At 42.0% G+C, this 25,092-nt stretch overlaps 3 protein-coding genes across 6 annotated transcripts in view; 2 read left to right on the top strand and 1 right to left on the bottom strand.

Annotated features, from left to right (window-relative positions):
• zgc:173742 (DNA topoisomerase I, mitochondrial) overlaps positions 1 to 17,723 on the top strand; it is a 31,766-nt gene extending 14,043 nt beyond the window's left edge. For both annotated transcript variants that reach the window (XM_024379338.2, XM_024379336.2), the window contains exons 10-20: positions 1,971 to 2,093; positions 2,258 to 2,445; positions 5,834 to 5,978; positions 10,210 to 10,353; positions 10,508 to 10,693; positions 12,892 to 12,960; positions 15,690 to 15,804; positions 16,602 to 16,729; positions 16,852 to 16,949; positions 17,041 to 17,190; positions 17,352 to 17,723. In XM_024379338.2, the coding sequence (XP_024235106.1) occupies positions 1,971 to 2,093; positions 2,258 to 2,445; positions 5,834 to 5,978; positions 10,210 to 10,353; positions 10,508 to 10,693; positions 12,892 to 12,960; positions 15,690 to 15,804; positions 16,602 to 16,729; positions 16,852 to 16,949; positions 17,041 to 17,190; positions 17,352 to 17,454 (1,449 nt within the window). In that variant the 3' untranslated portion in view covers positions 17,455 to 17,723. The remainder of the gene's footprint in view (positions 1 to 1,970; positions 2,094 to 2,257; positions 2,446 to 5,833; positions 5,979 to 10,209; positions 10,354 to 10,507; positions 10,694 to 12,891; positions 12,961 to 15,689; positions 15,805 to 16,601; positions 16,730 to 16,851; positions 16,950 to 17,040; positions 17,191 to 17,351) is intronic.
• A 1,497-nt stretch (positions 17,724 to 19,220) lies between these two features.
• Positions 19,221 to 21,294, bottom strand: hsbp1b (heat shock factor binding protein 1b). The gene is made up of 5 exons (XM_024379335.2): positions 21,240 to 21,294; positions 21,092 to 21,143; positions 20,516 to 20,582; positions 19,905 to 20,031; positions 19,221 to 19,359 (listed from the first exon to the last, which is right to left on the bottom strand). The coding sequence occupies exons 2-4, from the start codon at positions 21,134 to 21,136 to the stop codon at positions 19,907 to 19,909; spliced, it is 237 nt and encodes a 78-aa protein (XP_024235103.1). The 5' UTR covers positions 21,137 to 21,143; positions 21,240 to 21,294; the 3' UTR covers positions 19,221 to 19,359; positions 19,905 to 19,906.
• Positions 21,295 to 21,442: 148 nt separating this feature from the next.
• Positions 21,443 to 25,092, top strand: part of si:dkey-246g23.2 (solute carrier family 66 member 2) — a 68,955-nt gene continuing 65,305 nt past the window's right edge. Inside the window, exon 1 of one of the 3 annotated variants that reach the window (XM_042301485.1) lies at positions 21,443 to 21,697. The gene's annotated coding sequence lies outside the window, so the exon portion shown is untranslated. Of the gene's footprint in view, positions 21,790 to 25,092 lie in introns of all 3 variants that reach the window. The other 2 variants (XM_024379334.2, XM_024379333.2) reach the window with 2 other exon arrangements.

Below are 25,092 nucleotides of genomic sequence, written 5' to 3'. Positions count from 1 at the left end.
ATATAAAAAAAATGAATTAAGCCCTAATCTATGGATTTCATATGAATGGGCAAGGGTGCAGCCATGGGTGGTCCTGGGAGGGGGTGCCAGGCCCAGCCAATCAGAATGGGTTTTCCCCACAAAAGGGTTTTATTACAGACATAAATACTCCTTTGTTTCATCAGATGTCCGGGTGGCTAGTCTAAGACGTTCCCACAGGTGAAGAAGCTGGATGTGGAGGTCCTGGGCTGCCGTGGTTACACGTGGTCTGCCTTAGTAAGGCTGGTTGGACACTGCCAAATTCTCTAAAACAAATGTTGGAAGTGGCTTATGGTAGAGAAATTAACATTAAATTGTCTGGCAACAGCTCTGGTAGATATTCTTGCAGTCAGCATGCCAATTGCACGCTCCCTCAACTTGAGACATCTGTGGCAGTGTGTTGTGACAACCACATTTTAGTGTCCTTTTATTGTCCCCAGCACAAGGTTCACCTGTAAGGATCATGATTTAATCAGCTTCTTGATATTCCACACCCATCAGGTGGATGGATTATCTTGGCAAAGGAGAAATGCTCACTAACAGGGATGTAAACAAATTTGTGCACCAAATCTCTGAGAGAAATAAGCTTTTTGTGAGTATGGAACATTTCTGGGATATTATTTCAGATCATAAAACATGGGACCATCACTTTACATGTTGCATTTCTATTTTTGTTCAGTATAGATGCAGTATGACAGACATGGGTGTATGTGGGGTGTCCTCTGTACACAACACTCCACCAGGCCCAAAGGCGTATCATGCAGAATTAATTTCGTGCTGCTTAGTGCCCAATGCTCTTGAAAATATGATTTGTGTAAAGGCATTGATATGCTAATCCAGACAAGTCGCTCCCCGCATATGAACAAATCCAATTAAACTGTTTTATTATAACGGGAAACCTCTCCTCGCCTGACTGCCCCCAGTCTCCGCCCACCCGCTGCCTGTCAATCATGCTTAGAGGGAAGGTCGGTGGCTCCAAGTGTCCACACTGTCATTGGTGTGTCTGGACTGGATCTGTATAAGGGAAACTATCACAATGTTACTGGTGCCAAGACAATGCATTAGAGCTCCTTATCCCAGATTTTTATATTTATCTATAGCTAAACTCCCCTTCCTTTAAATATGTTGATGTGCTGCTAGTATGGATTCCTTGCTCAATGAATGTTCCCAATTATTTTTGGGGTTCTGGATTCTGGATATGTTGACATGCTGCTCTTATAGAATCCTTCATCAAATAAGTAGAAATAAATTAGTCATATACACCAAGTGTATAAAACATTATGAACACCTCTTTCCATGACATTGACTGACCAGGTGACACTATAACCCCTTATTGATGCCACTTCTTAAATCCACTTCAATCAGTGTAGATAAAGGGGAGGAGACAGGTTAATAATGGATTTTTAAGCATTGAGACATGGATTGTGTATGTGTGCCATTCGGAGTGTAAATGGGCAAGACAAAATATTTAAGTGTCTTTGAACGGAGAATGCAACGCTGCTGGGCTTTTCATGCTCAACAGTTTCCTGTGTGTATCAAGAATGGTCCACCACCCAAATGACATTCAACCAATTTGACACAATTCTGGGAAGCATTGTGTTCTTAATGTTTTGTACACTGTACATTGACATTTACTCAAATAGGCTTCCTGATTTATGGACAGAATGAGGTGGCCATAGTGACATCCCTGGGGCTGTGCAGGCCAACTCGTCTGCTGTAGGAGGCCACATTAAAGGGAGTCAGTGTTGTCATGACATTTTACTGCAAAAAAAAAAACATTTAAATTAATCATAACTGAATAAAAGGGCTACTTGTTTAGCGTCCCTGTTGGAGGGACCTGTTGGCATTCTGTGTTTTACGAGGTAGGTCTACTCTGAAGATTTCTGATTGGTTGAGGACAATTCGGTAGTGAATCCGTTTCTCGCGTTTTGTCCCTGTGTTTGTCTGAGCAGGAGATGACCCTGGAGGAGAGGGTGCTAATTAGTGACCTGAATAAGTGTGACTTTCGGGAGCTCCACACCATGCACAAGGAGAAGGTGGAGGCTAGGAAGGCCATGAGCAAAGAGGAGAAACTGGTGAGTGGAACTTGGACAAAACAGGGCGATTACTCAGGGTAGATCTAAATGGCTACTTCAATATTGGATTGAGTGTAATTGCTATGGATACAGAATATTATGAGAGTGAAGGGGGTTCATAGCATTATTGGCATAGCTGATAACCAATATATATTTCATTCCAGGTGATGAAAGAGGCCAATCAGAAGATAGTGGAGGAGTATGGCTTCTGTATACTGGACCACCACCGGGAACGCATTGGCAACTTTAAGATTGAGCCGCCAGGTCTCTTTCGAGGACGGGGGGAGCACCCCAAACAAGGCATGCTTAAGAAGAGGATCCAGCCGGAGGACGTCATCATCAACTGTGGAAAGTGAGACCGGCTCAGATCAGAACATGAATGGCTAGTAAAGGGGAGGTTTCAGAAGTGAAAAGGGTAAATAAAAGGGAAGGTTACTGCCTGGAGAAACACTATGGAACAGTCCCACAACAGGTTTGGATGTGCAATATTCATCCCCTCCATTAGGTTTAGTAGTTGTACCTAGAGGAAGACCACAGTATGGTAGTTCGCCACACTTCTCCACTCCTCTAAGAACTGTGTCTCTTGACATTATGATCCAAGTCTGTGATTAACCTCCCAGTCACAGGTCTAGATTAGTGTCAGCTAAGGACTGATTTGTACCGTATAGAGACAGACCCTACGGAGCATAGCAGTGTCGCAATGTTTTTAGTCACAAAAGGGACGACTCCTTGTAGTGTGCTCCAACATTTGACATGCTTCCGTGTCACATGAAAATTGTAATGTGCTGTATCACTCCTTGTGTAGCAGTGGGGGCAGTGTTGTGTAGGCAATGAAGCTCTCTTGGTTCCTTCAAAACATGACATTCTATTTTTAGCTGATATGGTAGTGAATACATTCAAGCAGCATATTAAACTGGGATAATGTTGTCGGTTACACCGGCAAGTATAGAAATATTTGCCAGGGCATATTTCATTATAAATCTGATTATTTCACATGGTGATATGGGAAGCTAATCTACTTCAAAACCACTTCAAGATTGCTGTCTTGGTTTAGCTTGGCATTAAATAAGCATCTTATTTTGCATTGGCAACCAAATATAATCTGTGACTGCTCAAACCTTAAAATATTCCACCAAACTGACTTGTTGCAGATAAAATCAGTGCGTTATGACAGTGCACACAAAATCCACTTTTTCACTCAAGTTTTCATGTAACATATAAAAATGTTTAAAAAAAACTTGAATGTGTTTCCATCACATTTTCAACTATACCGATAGTTTAGTCACAAACTGTTGCGTTAAATAGGATTTGTGCACAAACAGGTCACAGATACAGTGTGTAGGCTGTGCGGGTAGGCTAGATTTACATGCAGTAATTATGGATAAGAGTGAGAATATTTCAATTTGTCAAGCATCGATCATCATGCCACCAGAATAAGACCTTCGATATTTATACCAAGCTCATCGTTCACTTTTACCACCCTGTAAAGTTCATTGTTTTATTTCTTCTGTAGCCTAATAAACTGAGGGTTTCCCGAGTCGTAGTGGGAGGACCACATATCATCGTGTGACTTCGATATGATGGTCATTAGTGTTGGGCCAGTAACCGAAAGGTTGCTGGATTGAATCCCGAGCTGACAAGGTAAAAATCTGTTCTGCCCCTGAGCAAGGTATTTAACCCCCTGTTCCCCGGGCGCCGAAGACTGTCGATTATTGCAGCCCACCGCACTTTTCTGATTTAGAGGGCTTGGGTAAAATGCAAAAGACTCATTCAGTTGTACAACTGACTAGGTATCCCCCTTTCCCATTATATCAATATGTACGCAGAAAGGCATTTCCACCGCCATTTATCGCATAATCCATTTTACCGACACAACAAGATCCCACCATGTCAAACAAACAAATGATTTGTCTGCATTTAAATTGTACTTTAAACTTACTGTTTCCATCACAGCTATCGTGATTTATTTTTATACGGTAGGACTGTACTTTCATAACAGTGGATGAAAACACGGTTTGATAATGAAATGATGACATATTTTTAGCTGTTATGGATGTGAATACATTGAATATAAAATTAGGATAATGTAGGTTACACTGCCAAGTATAACGATATTTGCCAGGGCTTTATTATTTAATTATGGATCTGATTATTTCACATGGATATGTGGGAAGCTAAAAGGCTAGCTAGCCTGCCGTGTTCAGCCAACTTGCTAGTAAGGGAAGACGAGACTCTTTTGCTTTCACCACAAATGAGAAGACAACAAGAAAATCTGTCACCCCCTTGGAAATGTTTTGTTTTTTGGGAGTCTGGACCAGCACTGTATTATGTTACCAAAAGGTGCACTTTGCTCAAAGAAATCTGACTCCACGCAGCACATGCAGATCTATGCATGTGAAGCTTGTAGAGGGCTTTGGGGTCTTTATGTAAATCAGCAAGCACTGCAGTAGTCCGGGTTAAACTTCAGCCCCTGTGTAATGATCTTCACTAGTTAACACAGGCACAAAATCATAAACCTTGCCTATTTCTACAATTTCTCTTAATGTCATTTTAAACCTAACCGTAAAGGGAAACTTCACAATTTCTTAACTTCATATTCATCATCCCCAACATCAACATATGTGAAAATGGTGCGTTTCTATGTGTTGTAGTAAAAAAAAAAAAATGTGAGTAAGCATTGTCTACTAATTAGTTGATGCCATTGTAAACACTTATATTTCAGTCTTTTTACTACAAAACATAAAGGCGCCATTTTCAGACTATATATATATATATATATATATATATCTATATATATAAATTTAAAAAATGTGGACACCCCTTCAAATGAGTGGATTCGGCTGATGGATGTATAAAATCGAGCACACAGCCATGCAATCTCTATAGACAAACATTGTCAGTAGAATGGCTTTGTCAGTAGAAGAGCTCAGTGACATTCAACGTGGCACCGTCATAGGATGCCACCTCTCCAACAAGCCAGTTTGTCAAATTTCTGCCCTGCTGGACTTCCCCTGTCAACTAAGTGCTGTTATTGTAAAGTGGAAACATCTAGGAGCAACCACGGCTCAGCTGCGAAGTGGTAGGCCACCCAAGCTCCCAGAACGGGACCGCCGAGTGCTGAAGCGCGTAGCATGTAAAAAATCGTCTGTCCTTGGTTGCAACACTTACTACTGAATTCCAAACTGCTTCTGGAAGCAACGTCAGCACAAGAACTGTTCGTCGGGACCTTGGCCAAGCAGCCACACACAAGCCTAAGATCACCATGTGCAATGCCAAGCGTTGGCTGAAGTGGTGTTAAGCTTGCCACCATTAGACACTCGAGCAGTGGAAACACGTTCTCTGGACTGATTAATCTCGCTTCACCATCTGGCAATCCAACGGATGAATCTGGGTTTGGCGGATGCCAGGTGAACGCTGATTGCATAGTGCCAACTGTAAAGTTTGGTGGAGGAGGAATAATGGTCTGTGGCTGTTTTTCAGGGTTCGGGCTAGGACCCTTCGTTCCAGTGAAGGGAAATATTTATGCTACAGCATATAATGACATTCTAGATGATTCTGTGCTTCCAACTTTGGCAACAGTTTAAATTTATAAATAATACGTTTAGGCATAAGGGAAATAACTAAATCATGAATTTTTAACACAGCCAAAATTGTCTATCATATTTATCTAGTGGAAACCCTGTGTAATGCTCTCTCTCATGCCTACAGTATCTGACCCTTGACCTCTCCACCCCCCTTAGAAAGTCTTGTATCCCAGAGCCCCCTGCTGGTCACCACTGGAAGGAGGTTCGCCATGACAACACAGTGACCTGGCTGGCCAGCTGGACTGAGAATGTTCAGGGCTCCTGCAAGTATGTCATGCTCAACCCCAGCTCCAAACTCAAGGTATGAGGCATGTTTTTCAAATATTACCCTATGAGCTACGGAGCCTCCTGATTTTTCTTTTCTATCTGATAATTAATTGCACCCAACTGGTATCCCAGGTCTAAATAAGTCTTGAATGGGGGGAAAAAGCAGTGCAACTGGCTTCGAAGCTCTGTCAAATTGGTTGTTGATCATTGCTAAACAACCATTTAAGTCTTGCCATAGATTTTCAAGTAGATTTAAGTCAAACTATAATTTGGCCATTCGGGAACATTCACTGTTTTCTTGGTAAGCAACTCGTGTCGATTTGGCCTTGTGTTTCAGGTTATTGTTCTGAAAGGTGAATTAATCTCCCAGTGTCTGGTGGAAAGCAGACTGAACCAGGTTTTCCTCTAAGATTTTGGCGGTGCTTAGTTCCGTTTCTTTTTTCCTGAAACTCCACAGTCCTTAACGATTACAAGCATACCCATAACATGACGCAGCCACCACTATGCTTGAATATATGGACAGTGGAACTCCGTAATACGTTTTGGGGCATATCAAATACAACACTTTGTATTCGGGACAAAAAGTGAATTGCTTAGCCATTTTTTTGCTGAATTCATTAATGCCTTGTTGCAAACAAGATGCATCTTTTGTAGGCTTGGGCAATATTACTGGGGTATTTCGAAATACAGACTGTGATTTTCAATACTGTTTCGCAGGGGCTGCGTGGGGTGGTGGGGAGTGCTACGGCACTGCTTATAAGTTAAGTATAACTACAGTACCAGTCACCTACTCATTCAAGGGTTTTTCTTAGTAGAATAACAGTGATGACATCAAAACTATGGAATAACACCACAATCATGTAGTAACCAAAAAAGTGTTATACAAATCAAAATATATTTTATATTTTCAAAATAGCCACCCTTTGCCTTGATGACAGCTTTGCATACTATTGGCATTCTCTCAATCAGCTTCATGAGGAATGCTTTTCCAACAGTCTTGAAGGAGTTCCCAAATATGCTGAGCACTTGTTGGCTGCTTTTCCTTCACTCTGCAGCCCAACTCATTCCAAACCATCTCAATTGGTTTGAGGTCAGGTGATTGTGGAGGCCAGGTTATCTGATGCAGCGTCCACCACTCTCCTTTGTCGAATAGCCCTTACACAGCCTGGAGATATGTTGGGTCATTGTCCTGTTGAAAATCAAATTATAGTCCAACTAAACGCAAACCAGATGGGATGGTGTATCGCTGCACAATGCTGTGGTAGCCATGCTGGTTAAGTTTGGCTTGAATTCCAAATAAATCACTCACCGTGTCACCAGCAAAGCACCCCCACATCACACCACCACGCTTCACGGTGGGAACCACATATGAGATTTTCCATTTCGCTACCCTGTTTCTCACAAAGACACAGCTGTTGGAACCAAACATCTCAAATTTTGACTCATCGGACCGATTTCCACCGGTCTAATGTCCATTGCTCGTGTTTCTTGGCCCAAGCAAGTCTTCTTATTATTGGTGTCCTTTAGTGTAATGTTAGTTAAAAAGACTGTTACCCAGACTAGAGACATTCAAGGGGCGGCAGATAGCCTAGTGGTTAGAGCGTTGGGATCGAATCCCCGAGCTGACCAGGTAAAAATCTGTCGTTCTGCCCCTGAGCAAGGCAGTTAACCCAGTGTTCCCTGGGCGCCGATTATGGCAACCTCTGATTCAGAGGGGTTGGGTTAAATGCTGAAGAGAACTGAATGCATCTCTTTCCCCTCCTTTAAAACATTTAATTAGCGCCCCTTGTGTGCTTTTCCGGTAATACCCTGGTATGGTACAGAAACGGTATGACGATATGAGAATCTGGATACCTCCCAACCTTAATGTTTTGGAATATTTTTTTTCTTTACTGGCTTCATTTTCACTGTGTCAATTAGGTTAGTATTGGGGAGTAACTACAATGTTGATTCATTCCTCAGAGTTTAATGGCTGTGATACGAAAAAAAAAGTTTTAAAGTCACCGATTGCCTCATGGTGAAATTCCTTAGGTTTCCTTCCTCTCCGGCAACTGAGTTAGGAAAGTCGTCTGTATCGTTGTAGTGACTGCATGTGTTGATACACCACCCAAGGTGAAATTGATATCTTCACCATGCTCAAAGGGATATTCATTGCCTGCTTTAAAAAAAATATGATTTATCCACCAATTGGTGCCTTTCTTTGAGAGGCATTGGAAAACCTCCCTGGTCTGGGGTTGAATCTGTGTTTGAAATTCACTGCTTGACTGAGGGACCTTACAATGTCTAAACATTCCACTTTGACAAATTGTCATCACTGGCCTACACACACACACACAATCTAAATTTAATCTATTTCAAATTCCGGCTGTAACATAACAAAATGTCGATTGTGAATACTTTCTGAAGGCTCTGTAGGTGTCTGCGTACGAGAGGTGCACGTGTTTTGTATGTCTTTGTCTTCGGAGCTACCAAATTCCTTAACTTATGAGCAGAATGTTCATGGTTGCCTTTTAAGAATGAGCCATCTGAATGGAGAACAGGCTACCATTGTGTGTGTGTGTGCAGTTGTAAGAATCGAACAGATATTTCAATCAATTTAGTTTATCGGAACCTCTAAGAAAGCACAAGTAATTTTATTGCAATGGCCTACAATATCTCCAATGCCACAAAGTGGTAGCCTTGTGGCATGTTCATGGATAAAAGATACAGCAAAACATGTATCAGAAACCCAAGGCTAGTTGTTAGTCTCTCCAATTGTCCTGAACAATGTTTTATAAGATATATATAGTTGATGACCTTCCATTCATTCAAGCGTGCACAGATTGCCATAGAGTGCATTTGCTTGCTTCGTACAGTTAGGAAAATGACTCTCAATTTGATCTTGAAATTGCTTCAATTATTTACAGAGTCTGTTTGAAAACTGCATGGCCATTATGATTAGGTTCTGCAGATGTTGAAATGTTTCGTTTCTTTTGTCATAGAGCAGTTGGGTGTATGTTGTACTGTATTTTACCAAGGCATATTGAATAGAGCAAACCTTTTGAGTTTAAGTTGAGGGTGTGATTTGTGCTTTTGAATAGTTGAATAGGCCTAGAAGTCACACTGGGAACTTCTGAAGCTTTGTCTATTGTGAACAATTGTTATGATTTTTAAGGAGAGGTCTGTGGGGAGCACATGTTTAGAAGCCATTTTCTTTTGTGTTGCTTGAGAGGAACATGTCGGGATTCAGTGCAATTTGTCACCTTTGTTGTGTTAAGTGGTGTATATGGATCAGAGGTGTGTGTGTGGAGTGCCTGTGACTCAAATCGCCATCTCTCCACCACTGCTTAGTGAGAGAAGTATGCATTGAGATTTGTTGGGTAAAGCGGGTGCTGCTGCTGAGAGATCAGATAGAGATGAACTGGTCTTTGACCATGATGTTTACAGGACATGTAAACCCACTCCGTATCCAACCTTTCATCTCCACTGTGGTGATGGTCTGCTCCATCTCCCTGGAGTCTTTCAGAGATTAACAAGGTTACTCAGAGGCTTAAAATAAACAGTCCCCTCTTCTCCATCACTATCCTACCCATAAAACTCCCACAAATCTCTTCCTCTACTGCATTTCTGAAGGATTCCATTTCATGACATTCTGCCAATACACAGAGGGAAATAAACTAGTACTAGGGTCTATGATTCTTCTCTCTCTCACTACCTCTCATTCCCTCACAATCAAATCAGAATGGAATATCAACATGGCTAGTTCCTGAGCTGAGCCTCTTGGTCCTCTCACATCACCATCTCCTCTCTTCCCTTCCTCCTTCCACATCCCTCCTCGTATCTCCTAGTTCTTTATTTTGAAGGTTAAGTTACTCCACAATTTGTTGCCATGGCGTTGCGGTGGTGGCAACAGCGAGATGGGAGTCAGGTTGTGTGGGGCTAGCTAATTAAACAGCCGCTGGCTAGCTCTACACTACTACGCAAACACAATGTCACCCTTTCTGACTGGCTCTCTCCATTAGACATTTAACAGGTTAGACATGTGGAAGAATAGGATTACTAGACACATGACTATGAATACATTGTTTTAGCCACAATCTCATGAAATACTAAAAGGGCTATGATTGAGTGTTGGCCCTCGGTTGTAGCAAGTGCAAGGCTTTTGAATGGAATGAGAAGGCACTGCCTGCAGGCTGCACCTTACATGTAATAAAACCCATGTGGAGAGACCATGTAAAGAAGATGTGACCATAGTGTTCCTAAGGCTCAGTGTTGTGGTTCCCCAGGGTGAGAAGGACTGGGAGAAGTATGAGGTGGCCCGCCGGTTGAAAAGCTGTGTGAATGGGATCCGCCAGCAGTACCAGCAGGACATCAAGTCCAAACAGATGGAGACCCGCCAGAGAGCTGTGGCCCTTTACTTCATAGATAAGGTCTGTCTCTCTGTGGCCCGCCTCTGCCATACACAGGTTGATGGTTATTAAACCACAGCCAAGGGAAAATGTAAATACTCCAGTTCTTTAGTCAGTCACCCCATTCTGCCAGACCATATCCCCTGTGTATGCTAACTCTGGTGGTTTCCTCCAGCTGGCCCTGAGAGCGGGTAACGAGAAGGAGGAGGGCGAGACGGCGGACACGGTGGGCTGCTGCTCCCTGAGGGTGGAGCACATCACCCTCCACGACCTGCTGGAGGACAAGGAGTGTGTGGTGGAATTTGACTTCCTGGGTAAAGACTGTATCCGCTACTACAACAAGGTCCCCGTCACCAAGAGGGTAAGGAGCCAGCAGCCTCAGTACTACTAACAAGGTTCCAGTCACCAAGAGGGTAAGGAGCCAGCAGCCTCAGTACTACTAACAAGGTTCCCGTCACCAAGAGGGTAAGGAGCCAGCAGCCTCAGTACTACTAACAAGGTTCCCGTCACCAAGAGGGTAAGGAGCCAGCAGCCTCAGTACTACTAACAAGGGATATCTGAAATTGCACCCTAAATGTACTACTTTTGGCCAGGCAGTCAGTTAGGTGCCCTGGTGTGGAGGACTGTAGAGCACCCTGGGGAGAGCTTTTAAATTGAGGAATATGCCAACACTAAAACCCAAAAGACTGCTTTATGTGTTCAAGAAAAAATGTATCCCAAAACTTGTCGACTCAAACTTTTAACTGATTTTCCCATCATGCCCAATATTAAAGTAACCGTCCATCATTTCTATAAAATATGACCGATCATTAAAGCTGGAATCCTTAATGGTGAAACAGCCACATCCGGTGGCGATATTACATCAACAAAGTTATTGCAAACAACGAACACTGTTTTTTCCCCCCTCGGACATCAAGGCACATGCGATAGAAGAGCACAATATGTGATGCTATTTTGTATCATTTTTCCCATCATTTTTCCTATGGTCAGCTTGGAAGCAAAAACAATGGTGGTGCAGCGACCAGTGGCCCCATTTCCTGCTACTGCAGATTGCATCTTTAATTACAATATGAGTGAAATAGTTTTCCTATTAGGTATGTTAAAAAGCAGCTTTTCTGTGTTTCAATGGTGTGGGCATACCCCAAAAACAGAATGGTGTGGGTGTATACCGGTCATTAAAAAAATGTATTAATGACAAGTAAACAGCTCAGCCAAAGAGCCATCTCGGACAAAAAACATAACATTACACCAGGAAATGGCAAGCATTTTGGGAAAGGTCTGTTTTGAGATACAAGTTTGAGGTGTGTTTAAAAATAAAAATCTCAATGTATGCTTTGGCCACATGAATATAGGCCAAGTCCACATTATTTGTGTACGAGTTAACAGAATGAGTTTTTAAAAGGTGAGATTTTCAAAGGATAGTTATCTTACTTTAAATCCATCAAAGCAATTCTGACACCAAAAAAAACAGAATAGAGAAATGTATTTTTCAATTTTCGCCTGGTTCCGTTCTGTGTTCTGCCAAGCAGCTGCCTGTCAGGTGGAAATGAGGCTAAACAACATTAGCTGGTGAGTGTCAGGATTCAGCTCCAGTATGATTCAGCCATGATTCCGCCATGCTATCTCCAAGATCGAATAGGAAATGTTGCACCTGACAGACAGTTCTGCCAAAAAAAAAAGTGTAATTATTCAAATGAGAGTATATTTAAAAGCAACACATCAGGTAATGTTAATGAGTGTTCGGAATATTTTAGCATGTTTATTCCGAGGGAAGGGGATAGATAGCTGGTTAATTTCAGATTAGATGGAAGGAATTCTCATTCCAGCTCCATGGGAGAGCATGATGAATTGCAATGCAAAGTGTTGGATAGCCAGATCATCACAATCATTCATTATCTGTTTACCAAGCTTCACTTGCCAGCATCTGCATTCTGTGTCCGGTCACTTTACTTATCATCTCAACAGAATTTAGAATGTTGAACCACCATACTGCTGCATTCTCCTATCAAACATAGCTGTGTCGTAGACATCTGTTCATACATAAACAGCCTGTGATGAGTGCAGATTGTTGCCATGTTTTCAGGTCCATCCTGATGACACCGACACATTGGTTGATCAATCAGCCGTTGTCTCTGTTGCTCCACTCCAGACACTGAGTCTGGAATAAATCTTTCGAAATCCTCACGCGTCCATCCGTTCATCACAGGCTCTTATTTCCCTATTAATTTAGTTCTGGCACAAGAATAAATTGTCATTCAAATCAGTCTGTTTTGAAAAGCAACACATCTGCTACCATTAATTAGTTCCTTGCATATTTTAGCTGGTTTATTTAGAGCAGGAGGAAAACAGGACTTCTTGGAAATGTCAAATATAATTGAGTGGATCATTTTTCCTCTCTCCCCTGTGAGCTGGAAGAATGGGGTAGACAGCCCTGGGCTCTCCTATCATGATCAGTGTGTAGACTAGCTGTGAGCAGCGGTTTCTGGTCTGGAGGTCTAGGACCGACAGGGTGGGATGTAAAACCAGTCTCTTTGTCTTGTCCTTGTTTTGTTTATCCAGGTGTTCAAGAACCTCACGCTCTTCATGAAGAACAAGGAGCCTGGAGACGACCTGTTTGATCGCCTCAACGTGAGTCGCACAGAACCAGTCTGGCTTGTTTATCTCAACATGTAAAAAATAAAACATCCCTCACAGCATGTTGCTGTGCTGTAGACGGCTGTAGCCTGACGATATGGGAAAGCCCAGTGAGTGACCATAACAGCCGCAAGTGTGAATTTAGCCTCCGAGAACCCTCTCCATCCCGCTGCGTGTTTGCCTGTAGCCTCTGTCTACTCCCAGCCTCTCCGGTGCCTTAAAGGGAGAGCGGGAAGGCAAAGAGGCCAATATTGGGTGGGTGGATTATATATAAATCCTCTGTCCTTTCACCTCTCCTTTCGGCAGAAGGAAGGCATCGTCGCCAGGCAGCGGAGCAGGTCTTGCCCGGTGGCCAAGGTTATTGCTATGATTGGTGTGAAATGACATGGTTGTGATCCGCTCCTGAGAGGCGGGCGGGGGGCCTCCTTTGTGACCTATGGCATCAGGAAATGGAGGGGCATGTTGGAAGGTGAAATGTTAATCGCTGCTCTGAGCCGAGCTGATTGACACTTTTTAAAAGGCCAGGTGAGCGGGTGGGAGATGATGTAAGCACCAGCCACGGAAGAAATTGGTACAGGCTCTAATAACTGCCTTCCCTCCACCATATTTAGCTGGGCCAGGCTTGAGACCTGTTTATCCACCTGCTACAGACAGTAAAAGGGTCTGAGTTTGTGTGACTGTCAGTGTGCATGTACAGTAGCCTATATAAAGGAACCGCAGTGGGTAGTACAGTACATGTCTGACTCAACGTTGCTACCGGAGTGAGTGGTCGGTTCAAACTTCTACCTCCCGTGTGGCTGAGTTGGTAGAGCAAGTCACTTGCCATGCCACGGTTGTGGGATCAATTCCTACGGGGGACCGGTATTGAAAAACTATGGGGAAAATGAACACAAATGTTTTGCTCACTACTGCAAGTCGCTCTGGATAAGAGTGTCTGTTAAATTACTAAAACGTCAATATATTCAGGCTGAGAACTAGGAGTGTGTAATATGGAGTTTATTTGTTAGCATCCCACCATCAGCAGCTTCTCAAACCCTTGTGATGTACCTGTCCTGCTGTCCAAACCTTCTCCACGGCATTCTTGACCCTTTATCTCTGGCAGTCAGAGCAGGTTCAGGGAGAACATAACACAACCAGACAGTAGCTGACCACAAGGCTAGGCTGAGGTATCTCTGCAGTCCAGCGCCATGGTATCAGTGAAGGCCAGATGGATGTGGTCTGATACCGTCTCACCACCATCCATCGCCTCTGTCAAGACTTCTGTCAGGGGTCAATATCACTACACACCTGGATGCTCACAGATAGCAGATCACACCTGTCTGTGTACACACACACACACACACACACACACACACACACACACACACACAGTGTGAGAACAGGTAAGAGAGAAGCTCCTGCTGTTAGTGTAACACTTAACCACTGTAATGACACCAGCATGTACAGGACAACATTTGACCCCCATATTCACAGCCAGTGTCATTATAGTCTCTGCAAGGGCAGGAAGACAATTAAGGACTAATTAAGAATGCAGATGTGTGTGTTTGATGGCATCCTGGGTTTTGGGCTCCCCAGTGGGTGAGGAATGGGTGGAGGGGTATGAAGTTTGTTCTACCCAGCAGCCTCCCTGTATGAGGGGAAGGGATGGATGGGTGTGTCCTGAGTGACCCAGGTCTGTCTGCGGTTTGAGATTTTCATTATACCAGCATCACCCTTACTCCACAACACTGTCGTGCTCTAGGATCTCACTGGGATTGCTTTAGTTAATTCGTCGTCTATACTCACACCCATGTGACGCCCATGTGATTGTGTGTACTGGGTGTCATTACAGCTGTAGACCTCTGCTCTTAGCCTCCAATGCATATTTTGTTATTTATATATTTGTTTTGTTTACCAGAAGCGTCTATCAAGAGCAACTTACAGGAGCAATTGGGGTCAAGTGCCTTGCTCAACGCTTTTTTTTTCAATGATTCGAACAAGCGACCTTTCGGTTACTGGCTAAAAGCTCTTAACCGCTAGGCTACTTGCCACCCTGTTATTGGTGAGGAGAGCCTTACTGTGTGGTGGTGCAGTTAATGGAAATGTAATTCTTGTCTTTTAGGCAGATCTAACTATTTAAGTCAGAGGAAAGTAATATGATGGCCTTTTTAATCTACTCCTTATTCTGAATGATGCTAATGCAGAGACAGTATTTTTCATTTTCTTCCTTTTTTTGTTTAAGGTCCAATGCAGACTTTAAAAAAATAAATCGATGTCAAATCATTTCAGGGTAACAATTCAGTACCTTTTATGTGATTTGTTTTCAATTAAAATGGTCAAAAAGAAACATCTTAGAAAATGGCAATCTTTCAAGCAAGAATTGGACAGGGACTGTCAGAGTGGAAAACTGAACTAGCGGTTATTGGCAGAGGTTTGGAACCCTCTTTCTTATTGGTCTATTAACTAATTAAACGCCATACCACAGACAGGCTGAAATTTCAGCCTGTCTATTCATAGTTGTGACACTAAAAGGGCATTATCATAAATTTCACAATTTCATGGTATTATTCCAACCTCAGTGATGGAAAATATATAAATCATGTTTTTGACTACTCTGGGCCTTTTATGGAAGACTGAGTTCAAACATCAGGACTATACTGCCATCTAGTGTTTCTGGACATACTTTTTCACACCTGTCTCGATCCAATCCTCGATTTTTGCTTATGTGTGTCTCCTCCCTCCAGACGTGCTTGTTGAATAAGCACCTGTCATCCCTGCTGCCTGGCCTGACTGCTAAGGTATTCAGGACTTTCAACGCCTCCATCACCCTGCAGGAGCAGCTCCAACAGCTGTCCAACAGTACGTCCTCCAAACACCACACATACATTTACATGCCATCCTTACAGGTGCACCTGTTTATTTATTTATTTTTATAGCATTTGTTTACCAGACATGTCCATCAACCTGTTCAAATTTCTGTGAATGCAATGGCTGTGTTTAGAACTCCTGCAAGACCCCGCTATGGAGCTGCATTTCATGCCCTGCCTGTTAATTTCAGCAGTGATTCATTCCTTTAGAACACTGTTGTGTATCTCAGTCCCAGAAGGTTCTGTGTTTACTCAGTGTTAGTGTCCCTGCGAGCAGTATGTTGGCTGAGATTCTCTCAGCGTGCTTAGTTATTACATTGTTAGTCCCTATGTTTTGCTGGGGCCCAGTATCCCTCTTTCCCCTCTCATGGTGGGATGTTTCTCTCTGGATGGCTACTGAGATTAAATCTGTTCAGTGTGGGTAGCAACCTCCTAATTAAATTAGACATGTGCATGTGTTCAAAGGCAAGCAGGTGCAAGTGAGAAAGATCTTGTGTTGGGGAAGAGTACATTGGCCAGGGGGAGGGTCTCTGGAGGTACAGAAAGGAAATGGAGTGCTCCCTGGTGGTCTGGTAATCAAACATTCGCTCACCCCCTCTGCACATTAAAAGTTTGATAGACCAACCATGGACAAGAGGGCTTCCTGCCTCCTGCTCTGTATATATTTATTGAATTAATTATGCCATCCACTTGTAATGACCAGTGAGCTTATGTATTTCCAATGAGCTAAGTTATTAACTCCACTCGCCACCAACATTCATAGTCCTTTGTTCCCCTGTTGCTACACAGTGACCGACAACCCGGCAGAGAAGCTGCTCTCCTACAACAGGGCCAACCGAGCTGTTGCAGTTCTGTGTAACCACCAGCGGGTGCCGCCAAAGACCTTTGATCAGTCTATGGCCATCCTCCAGTCCAAGGTGAGGGGGATCAACAGATACTTGATACATAGATAAACCGAGGGGTGATATGATGTTGTCGTGTCCTATTTTAGCTCAATGTTTTCTTCAGTCTGCCCTCTCTCTTCATACACCACTTCCAGATTGATGGCAGGAGGGAGCAGTTGGCCCTGGCCAAGAGTGAGCTGAAGCTGGCCAAGAAGGAGGTCAAAGCTCACAGTTCAGACAGCAAGCTGCAGGCGTGAGTTGTCCTTACTGGCAGCAAACAGACAGGGAATATTATTGCTCAACAGGACAGACAATATTCAGACTGAACTCCTGTGTGTGTTCAGGGTGGTGGAGCGTAAGAAGAAGGCTGTGCAGCGCTGTGAGGAGCAGCTTATGAAGATGGAGGTTCAGGCCACAAACCGAGAGGAGAACAAGCAGATCGCACTGGGCACCTCCAAACTCAACTACCTGGACCCACGCATTAGCGTGGCCTGGTGAGGGTGCACACACACACACACACACACACAGGTCTGAAATTTGACACTGTATGTGCATCTGACACCTAAATTATGTGTTCACATGAATTTGCAACATACATTATTATCAGTTATTAATGTTGTGCATTATTTTCTTATACGTTTTGCCCTCACCGTAGGTGTAAGAACATGGAGGTGCCCCTGGACAAAATTTATAATAAATCTCAGAGGGATAAGTTTGCCTGGGCTGTTGACATGACCGGGGCAGATTTTATATTCTAAGTCAGCCTCTACCCTTTAGTTCTACCTAAATGTAAAGACTAGGAGGCAGGTTTTATCCTTTGGTTTTAACTGTCCATGTGTTGAACTACAGAATCCTTGAATTTTTCAGTCCACTTCACAGCAAGTTTTTTCCAAGTTTAATTGTTGTATTGCTGTTGGCACTTTAAAAAATAAAGTTTACTATTGTTAATGGTAAACCAAGATGATCTTATAGAAAGTATGGATAACGTTTCCTTTTATAAACATTTAATAAAGTTTCTTAAGAAAAGAATGGCAAAGCCTCTTCTGCGTTTTTTGCATGTCATCTCCTCTGTTATCAGACATGCCTTTAGCATGTCTCACCGAAGATCATCATGAATGGATGATATCACCAGTCATAGAGCTGGCCATGTGGATGGAGGGATGTCAGGTGTGACTTGGTGTGCAATGTAAAGAGTCAGGAATTGAAAGCATAAGGGTCTGTTTAGTCAAGATGACCTCTAGTGCAGGGATCAGCAACTATACTGGGGGGGGAAAATGCAACAATTTCAAAGATTTTACTGAGTTACAGTTCATATAAGGAAATCAGTCAATTGAAAACTTCATTAGGCCCTAATCTATGGATTTCACATGATGGAATACAGATACCTTTTTAAAAAATATGCCTCATGGAGCACGACACATCTCCTTCAGAAACTGGAACACGCTGTCGTACACGTAGATCCAGAGCATCCCAAACATGATCTATGGGTGACATTTCTGGTGAGTATGTAGGAACTGGGACATTTTCAGCTTCCAGGAATTGTGTATAGATCCTTGTGACATGGAGCCATGCATCATCATGCTGAAACATGAGGTGATGGTGACTGATAAATGGCACGACAATAAGCCTCAGGATTTCGTCATGGTATCTCTGCGCATTCAAATTGCCATGGATAAAATGCAATTGTTTGCTGTCCGTAGCGTATTCCTGTTCATACCATAACCCAATTTGAGACATCTGTGGCATTGTGTAGTGACAAAACTGCACATTCTAGAGGCCATTTATTGTCCCCAGCACAAGATGCACCTGTGTAATGAAGATGCTGTTTAATCAGCTTCTTGATATGCCACACCTGTCAGGTGGATGGTTATCTTGGCAAAGGGGAAATGCTCACTAACAGGGATGTAACTAAATTTGTGCTCAGAATTTGAGAGAGATACGTTTTTTTGTGCATATGGAACATTTGTGTGATCTTTTGTTTCAGCTCATGAAACATGGGACCAACACTACATGTGGCGTTAAAATATTTGGTTACATTTGTAAACGATCACATCTCTATATTGTGCGTGAGAATACTTTGGAACAGATTTCCAGTTGGAGTTGATATGCTGTTTTTTTTTGTCTTATTTCCAACAGTATGAAATCTAACTTGGGGGCCAAATTTGGCCTATGGGGCACCAGTTAGGGAACTCTGCTCTAATGCGACACTATCCTGATGCACACATGAAGGCACGTTTCTCAGAGCCCCATAAGATAGGTTCAGGGCATTCAGGCTGTTTTTTTAAAACAAGCAAACAAGAAACTAATATGTTGATTTATTTCCTAAGAATGAGACTGGTTTAAGATTGCCCTATTAAAGTTATTAATACAAACCAAAGTCAGTTGAATTTGGAATGCATTCTACTTGGCACAGAGTGCTGTTTATCACTGACTTGCCTTTTACTGTATACTTCAATCAACCATTACTCATAGGGCTGAAAAGTTCTGAGGGAAATACAAATTTTCAAATAAATCTTCAAGTCTCTACATAAGAACTGTTACTTTTATTGCAATAGTCAATATAAAAAATAACTTTACAACACGCCAAACCAAGTAATGAATGGTTACAGTGGAAAAGTGTGCTACTCCTGGAGAAAATCCTTGACATCTTGTTACTTGGCAACCTGTAATTGACACTGTTTTTTTTAGTTGGTTGAGCATACACTTATCTACTGTATGGGAGAGATGCATTAACTTTTCCAGGTGGGAATTAATTTGGTAAAATGACAGCAATTTTTTACGGTTCCTAACTGCAATCATCTACCTATAGACCTACGAAGCACTTTCCATCAATTCAAGTCAAAGGATGTTCAGAGATTCTGAATAATTCATTTTGAAATGACTTATAACTAATAAACAGTTGTCCATCAATTACACATTTGATCAACTTAAATTGTAGTGGCATCAAAAGGTAGGCCTAAACTATAATTTAATTTAGGCATGTAAATACTACCCATAAGACATTTTCTAAATGGTAAATATCAATGTTCGCCAGCCAGGATATTTACACAGCTTAAATTATAGGTCTTTTCTTTCACCTAAAATCTTTAATTTTTCCAGGACTACTATTGACTTGGATACAGCGATGCGTCCCAGAAGGTGAGTACTAATGATAATTTATTGCAACATACAGAAATAGAAAACATGTATTAAGATGCTGTCAAATTACCTTCATGACCCTTGCCCTTCTTTCATCTGTGGTTCTTTGACCCCTTCTATCTCCTCCACGCCCGCCTGGGTCATGAGGTCGGCAATGTTCTTCTCCAGGTCATCAATGCGGGTGCTCATCTCATCGAGTGAACATGGTTGAGGAAGACAATGGGCCGGCCCATAAAAGGCCTTTGGATAACACCGACCAGTGGGTTGTGCTGGCTGGAATTTCTCTCCATAATAACATGAATGATGACCACCCACAGATATTCCCCAGACTACAACTGGTAAGACATATATCTAATGTATTCCTCCTATGCACTACTATACTATGTTATTACCGTTTCATTCTGTGCTGTAATGTAAAGTGCTACCAGAAATATTTGACAACTTAGCCTATGTAATAAAAAAAAACATCAAAAGGGAGTAAAGACAGTTAGTTGTTTAGCAATATAATGGGGGTGTGACTGTATGACACCCCTATTTATAAATGTGCCTTATGATTTGAAAGATCTAGGCCCATACCAAGTGTCCTAAATATGTGGGGGATGCTGCTGTCCCCTTCCTGATCAGTGCATTTTGCTCATAACTGAACTGACAGTTCTGAGTGATAGATGTCTGGAAGGATATTTCTCCCGATGATCTGGTCAGACATGGTCTGGAACTTGTCCTGCATCTGTTGCAGCAGCGTCTGGACCTAACAACATGAGGGCACAGTTTAGAGAGCAGTATCAACATAAAACAGGCTGATGTTATATCTAGTTACCGGTATTCAATGACCAAATGTGACCATTCTTGCATGCAATTTATGAGGATGGTCCAAAAGGCAAATTAGCCTATACTGCAAGGCTGGTTTGGGGTCAATTCAGAATCATTTGGTCGAACTTTATTTAGCATGATTCAAAGCACATACAAATTGATCGTTTTGTAATCAGTTTGTTTACACTAGCTAGCAAGCTATGCAGAATGATCATGGGAGATGAAGCTACAGCAGTAGGAGCCATTGGTGGTGATGAGTTATTTTGCTGATCGTTGTAGAGTTCGATTCACTACTCCCGAGATGTTTCATACGATCCAATGTATTGGCTATAGGCTATTGAAATCATTGGCTAATGCACATTGACAAATATCCATTCCAGGCCTGGTTGAATGGTGTTAGCAATCTAATTTGGCTATCTAGCCACACTGTCATTGTAATAAACTCACCACATTAGTAAGGTCCTGAACTGACTTTGGATCGGTTTCTGCCATGTTTTTCCTGTGAACGATACTTGTGTTATTAAGTAGTGTACAATGAACTCTAACTAGCTAAAAATAGCTTTGGCTGAAATAAATTCAGGATCCCTTTCCCTACCAGCAGCTCTAGATGCAAAACACGTTGTCTCGCGAGAACACTGAAGCAGGAAACTGACGGAATGGAGGATTGTGGAACATTGAGGATTTTTTTGGTATGCAGAGCTTCATAACCTGGCCACACTGATTATAATCCCGTGGCTTTCACGTGTGTACACATTAAAACTAGAGGTTGGACTCAGAACACTGTGAACTGCATTGTAATGTGACAATAATAAAGACACCATATTTGAGAAACCAATCATCATTGTGTCATGCAGTGACTCCCATATATGTTTTCCCATAGCCAATAGTTGCGTTGGTTGAAGTCAAATTGTGAAGACAGTATACTGTATACGGTATATCTAATTTGTCTATGAACAGGTTGGAGCGCATGACTGAGGAGTTGTCTATACATCTGCGCGTAAATGGAAGAGGTATGTTCAGTGGAACAACGTCTGCAACCGCAGTATATTTGAAGTAAATAGAAAGTTTTTTTTTTTTCTCACTTTCTATGTTACTGAGTCATTGTTCAGGATATTCGAAGACCGTACGCGTAACCGACCATGCAGGTAGGCCAGCTGCCTAAAACCTAAAGGAAAATGTGCACGTTTTCTTAGTGTACACAATGTACATCAATTTCCTCCAAGCGAAACTGTCGATGGCCGTCTATCGGCGCACACGCTGCAATTATATATGTTTCTATGGTCTTCTATTCTTTGGTAATTTTTTCTTTCACCGTGCTACCAGTTTATTATCCTGTCGATGTACAGATTACTTACTATATTGCCCCGGGAATATTATCTGGGAGATGTCTTTATTCCTCAAGACAAAATCTGGTTTCTTCACTTTATAACTTGTACAAAAAGTTCAGATTTTGGGTAGTACAGGCACTAGAATTTTTGAATATTTGGAATTTTTCATGCAACTAGGCATATGATAATTAACCTGTACGTTGAGGCATGTTGAAGCCCAACCCCTTCATGCTTTGCTTACATAAGTGTTTTTCCCCAAGTCTTCCAAATACAGGTATCCTAGTATGACAAAGACATTGAATGAAAGCACACCTAAACTCTTGTAGCCTAAAAGCACATGGTAAAAAAAACACTGGAACATTTTCTATGGGTATTATTGGATAGTCTATCAGTTATTCGCTGTAGCTTAATGTTCAACTGAAAAAGTAAGCAAAGAACATTCAACTTGTGACCTTTTGCTCAATTTTAATGACTCTGAGCTCTTACACACTCACGTTTCACATGCTGCTCTATACGAAATGACAAAATGTGTATTTTCCCCGACAGACTTTGAATGTCACCAAAGTATCTATTGCCTGTGAAATGTCACCCACTCTTTCTGTATTCCCAGTTCCCTCTTCCTTTATTGCCTGCTGTCCCCCTACTGAATGTTTCATTGAGAGGAATCCTGGAAGTATGACATGATCTGGTAGAAATCATGTCATACTTAGACACTTAGTAGAGCTGAGTTATGCAGAGTAACAGACGTGTTAATGGAATTAAGTATCTCTGATTATGCTCTAGATGTCTCGATCAGTCACTCTGTGGGGACATGAGGAGGTAGTATTAAGGCAAATGTGTACATTGCATCAATATGGGCCTTGTGGTCTACATTGCTCAGAACAGTTCAACAGCCATATTTTCTTCAGCACACCCCAAAAAGAGCTCTTTTTACAGAAAGGGTGGTCAATCGAATGTATTTATAAAGCCCTTTTTACATCAGCCGATGTCACAAAGTGCTACACAGGAACCCAGCCTAAAACACCAAACAGCAAGCAATGCAGATGTAGAAGTGACATTTTGTTGTTTCAATATTCTTCCTCTGGTTTCATAGGGAAAAAGGTGGACTTTTGTTTTACTCTACCCTCTCAAAAGTCATTTGAGAGATTGGGCCAAAGAGAGGGAAAACTTTAAAACAAAAAAAATAATTGTTTATCCAATGTAAATACTGGCAGTTCTGTATGCATTATATTTAAGAGGGCTCCATATTTGGCTTCTGCAAATATTAAGACAACGTGCTGCATTTTATGTAGAGGAGACTAGTAAGAGAGAGCATTATCTATCTTATCCCCTCAAGAATGCTCTCAATGGAAAAGGCAACTCGAGTGTAGTGGTATGTATAGTAGTAATGTTTACTGTAAAATGGAAGGACAATAGTAACAGCTCATGGACTGTTCTGGAAATATTTGCATTCTCAAAGCATTAAACCCTTTAGCAGCAGTTCTGTGTTCCAGCAAAGAAAGGCAAGGCAGAGCATGTCTGAGGGTCTGTCTTCAGGGTTATGATATAGCAGTGTTGCTTAGAGGAAAACCTTGGTCTCTTTACAGGTTTGCGACATTAGTAATATGCCAGAGGGCTTTTTGGGATATCCTTCATTCAGATCAGGGTGTGAGAGAATGGGTGTGGGTGGCAAGTTGACTCATGTTTTAAAGGTCCAGTGCAATCAAAAAGGTTATTTTCATGTGTTATATACAGTACCTGTCAACTTTTGACACATACCTACTCATTACAGGGATTTTCTTTTCTTTTTGCCGCAGAGTGAAGGAAAAGCAGCCAACAAGTGCTCAGCATATGTGGGAACTCATTCGAGACTGTTGGAAAAGCATTCCTCACGAAGCTGGTTGAGAGAATGCCAATAGTGTGCAATGCTGTCAAGGCAAAGGGTGGCTACTTTGAAGAATACAAAATGTTTTGATTTGAATAACACTTTTTTGGGGGGTTACGACATGAATCCATATGTGTTATTTCATAGTTTTGATGTCTTCACTATTATTCTACAATGTATAAAATAGTAAAAAATAAAGAAAAGCCCTTGAATGAGTAGGTGTTCTAAAACTTTTGACTGGTAGTGTATGTACAGTTGAAGTCGGAAGTTTACATACACCTTAGCCAAATACATTTAAACTCAGTTTTCACAATTCCTGACATTTAATCCTAGTAAAAATCCCTGTTTTAGGTCAATTAGGATCACCACTTCATTTTAAGAATGTGAAGTGTCAGAATAATAGTGTAGAGTGATTTTATTTCAGCTTTTATTTCTTTCATCACATTCCCAGTGGGCCAGAAGTTTACATACACTCCATTAGTATTTGGTAGCATTGCCTTGAAATTGTTTAACTTGGGTGAAATGTTTCCGGTAGCCTTCCACAAGCTTCCCACAATAAGTTGGGTGAATTTTGGCCCATTCCTCCTGCCAGAGCTGGTGTAACCGAGTCAGGTTTGTAGGCATCCTTGCTCACACACGCTTTTTCAGTTCTGCCCACAAATTTTCTGTAGGATTGAGGTGAGGGCTTTGTGATGGCCACTCCAATACCTTGACTTTGTTGTCCTAAAGCCATTTTGCCACAACTTTGGAAGTATGCTTGTGGTCATTGTCCATTTGGAAGACCCATTTGCGACCAAGCTTTAACTTCCTGACTGATGTCTTGAGATGTTGCTTCAATATATCTATATAATGTTCCTACCTCATGATGCCATCTATTTTGTGAAGGGTACCAGTCCCTCCTGTAGCAAAGCACCCCAACAACATGATGTTGGCACCCCCGTGCTTCACAGTTGGGATGGGGGTTCTTCGGCTTGCAAGCCTCCCCCTTTTTCCTGCAAACATAACGATGGTCATTATGGCCAAACAGTTCTATTTTTGTTTCACCAGATTACATTTCTCCAAAAAGTACGATCTTTGTCCCCTTGTGCGGCTACAAACCGTAGTCTGGCTTTTTTATGGCAGTTTTGGAGCAGTGGCTTCTTTGCTGAGCGGCCTTTCGGGTTATGTCGATATAGATACTTTTGTACCTGTTTCCTGCAGCATCTTCACAAGGTCCTTTGCTGCTGCTCTGGGATTGATTTGCACTTTTCGCGCCA

This window comes from Oncorhynchus tshawytscha, linkage group LG19 (assembly GCF_018296145.1).
Source record: "Oncorhynchus tshawytscha isolate Ot180627B linkage group LG19, Otsh_v2.0, whole genome shotgun sequence".
NCBI lineage: Eukaryota > Metazoa > Chordata > Actinopteri > Salmoniformes > Salmonidae > Oncorhynchus > Oncorhynchus tshawytscha.
Note: the sequence above shows the minus strand (reverse complement) of the source record. Positions and strands in the feature narration are given on the sequence as shown.

What these genes read in the sequence shown, in the direction of transcription:
- hsbp1b (XM_024379335.2), bottom strand. Translation starts at nt 21,136, where the DNA reads ATGGCAGAAACCGATCCAAAGTCAGTTCAGGACCTTACTAATGTG. An exon ending in TTCAGGACCTTACTAATGTG is followed by an intron (nt 20,583 to 21,091) that starts GTGAGTTTATTA and finishes TCATGTTGTTAG; the next exon opens with GTCCAGACGCTGCTGCAACA. An exon ending in TGACCAGATCATCGGGAGAA is followed by an intron (nt 20,032 to 20,515) that starts ATATCCTTCCAG and finishes AACCATGTTCAC; the next exon opens with TCGATGAGATGAGCACCCGC.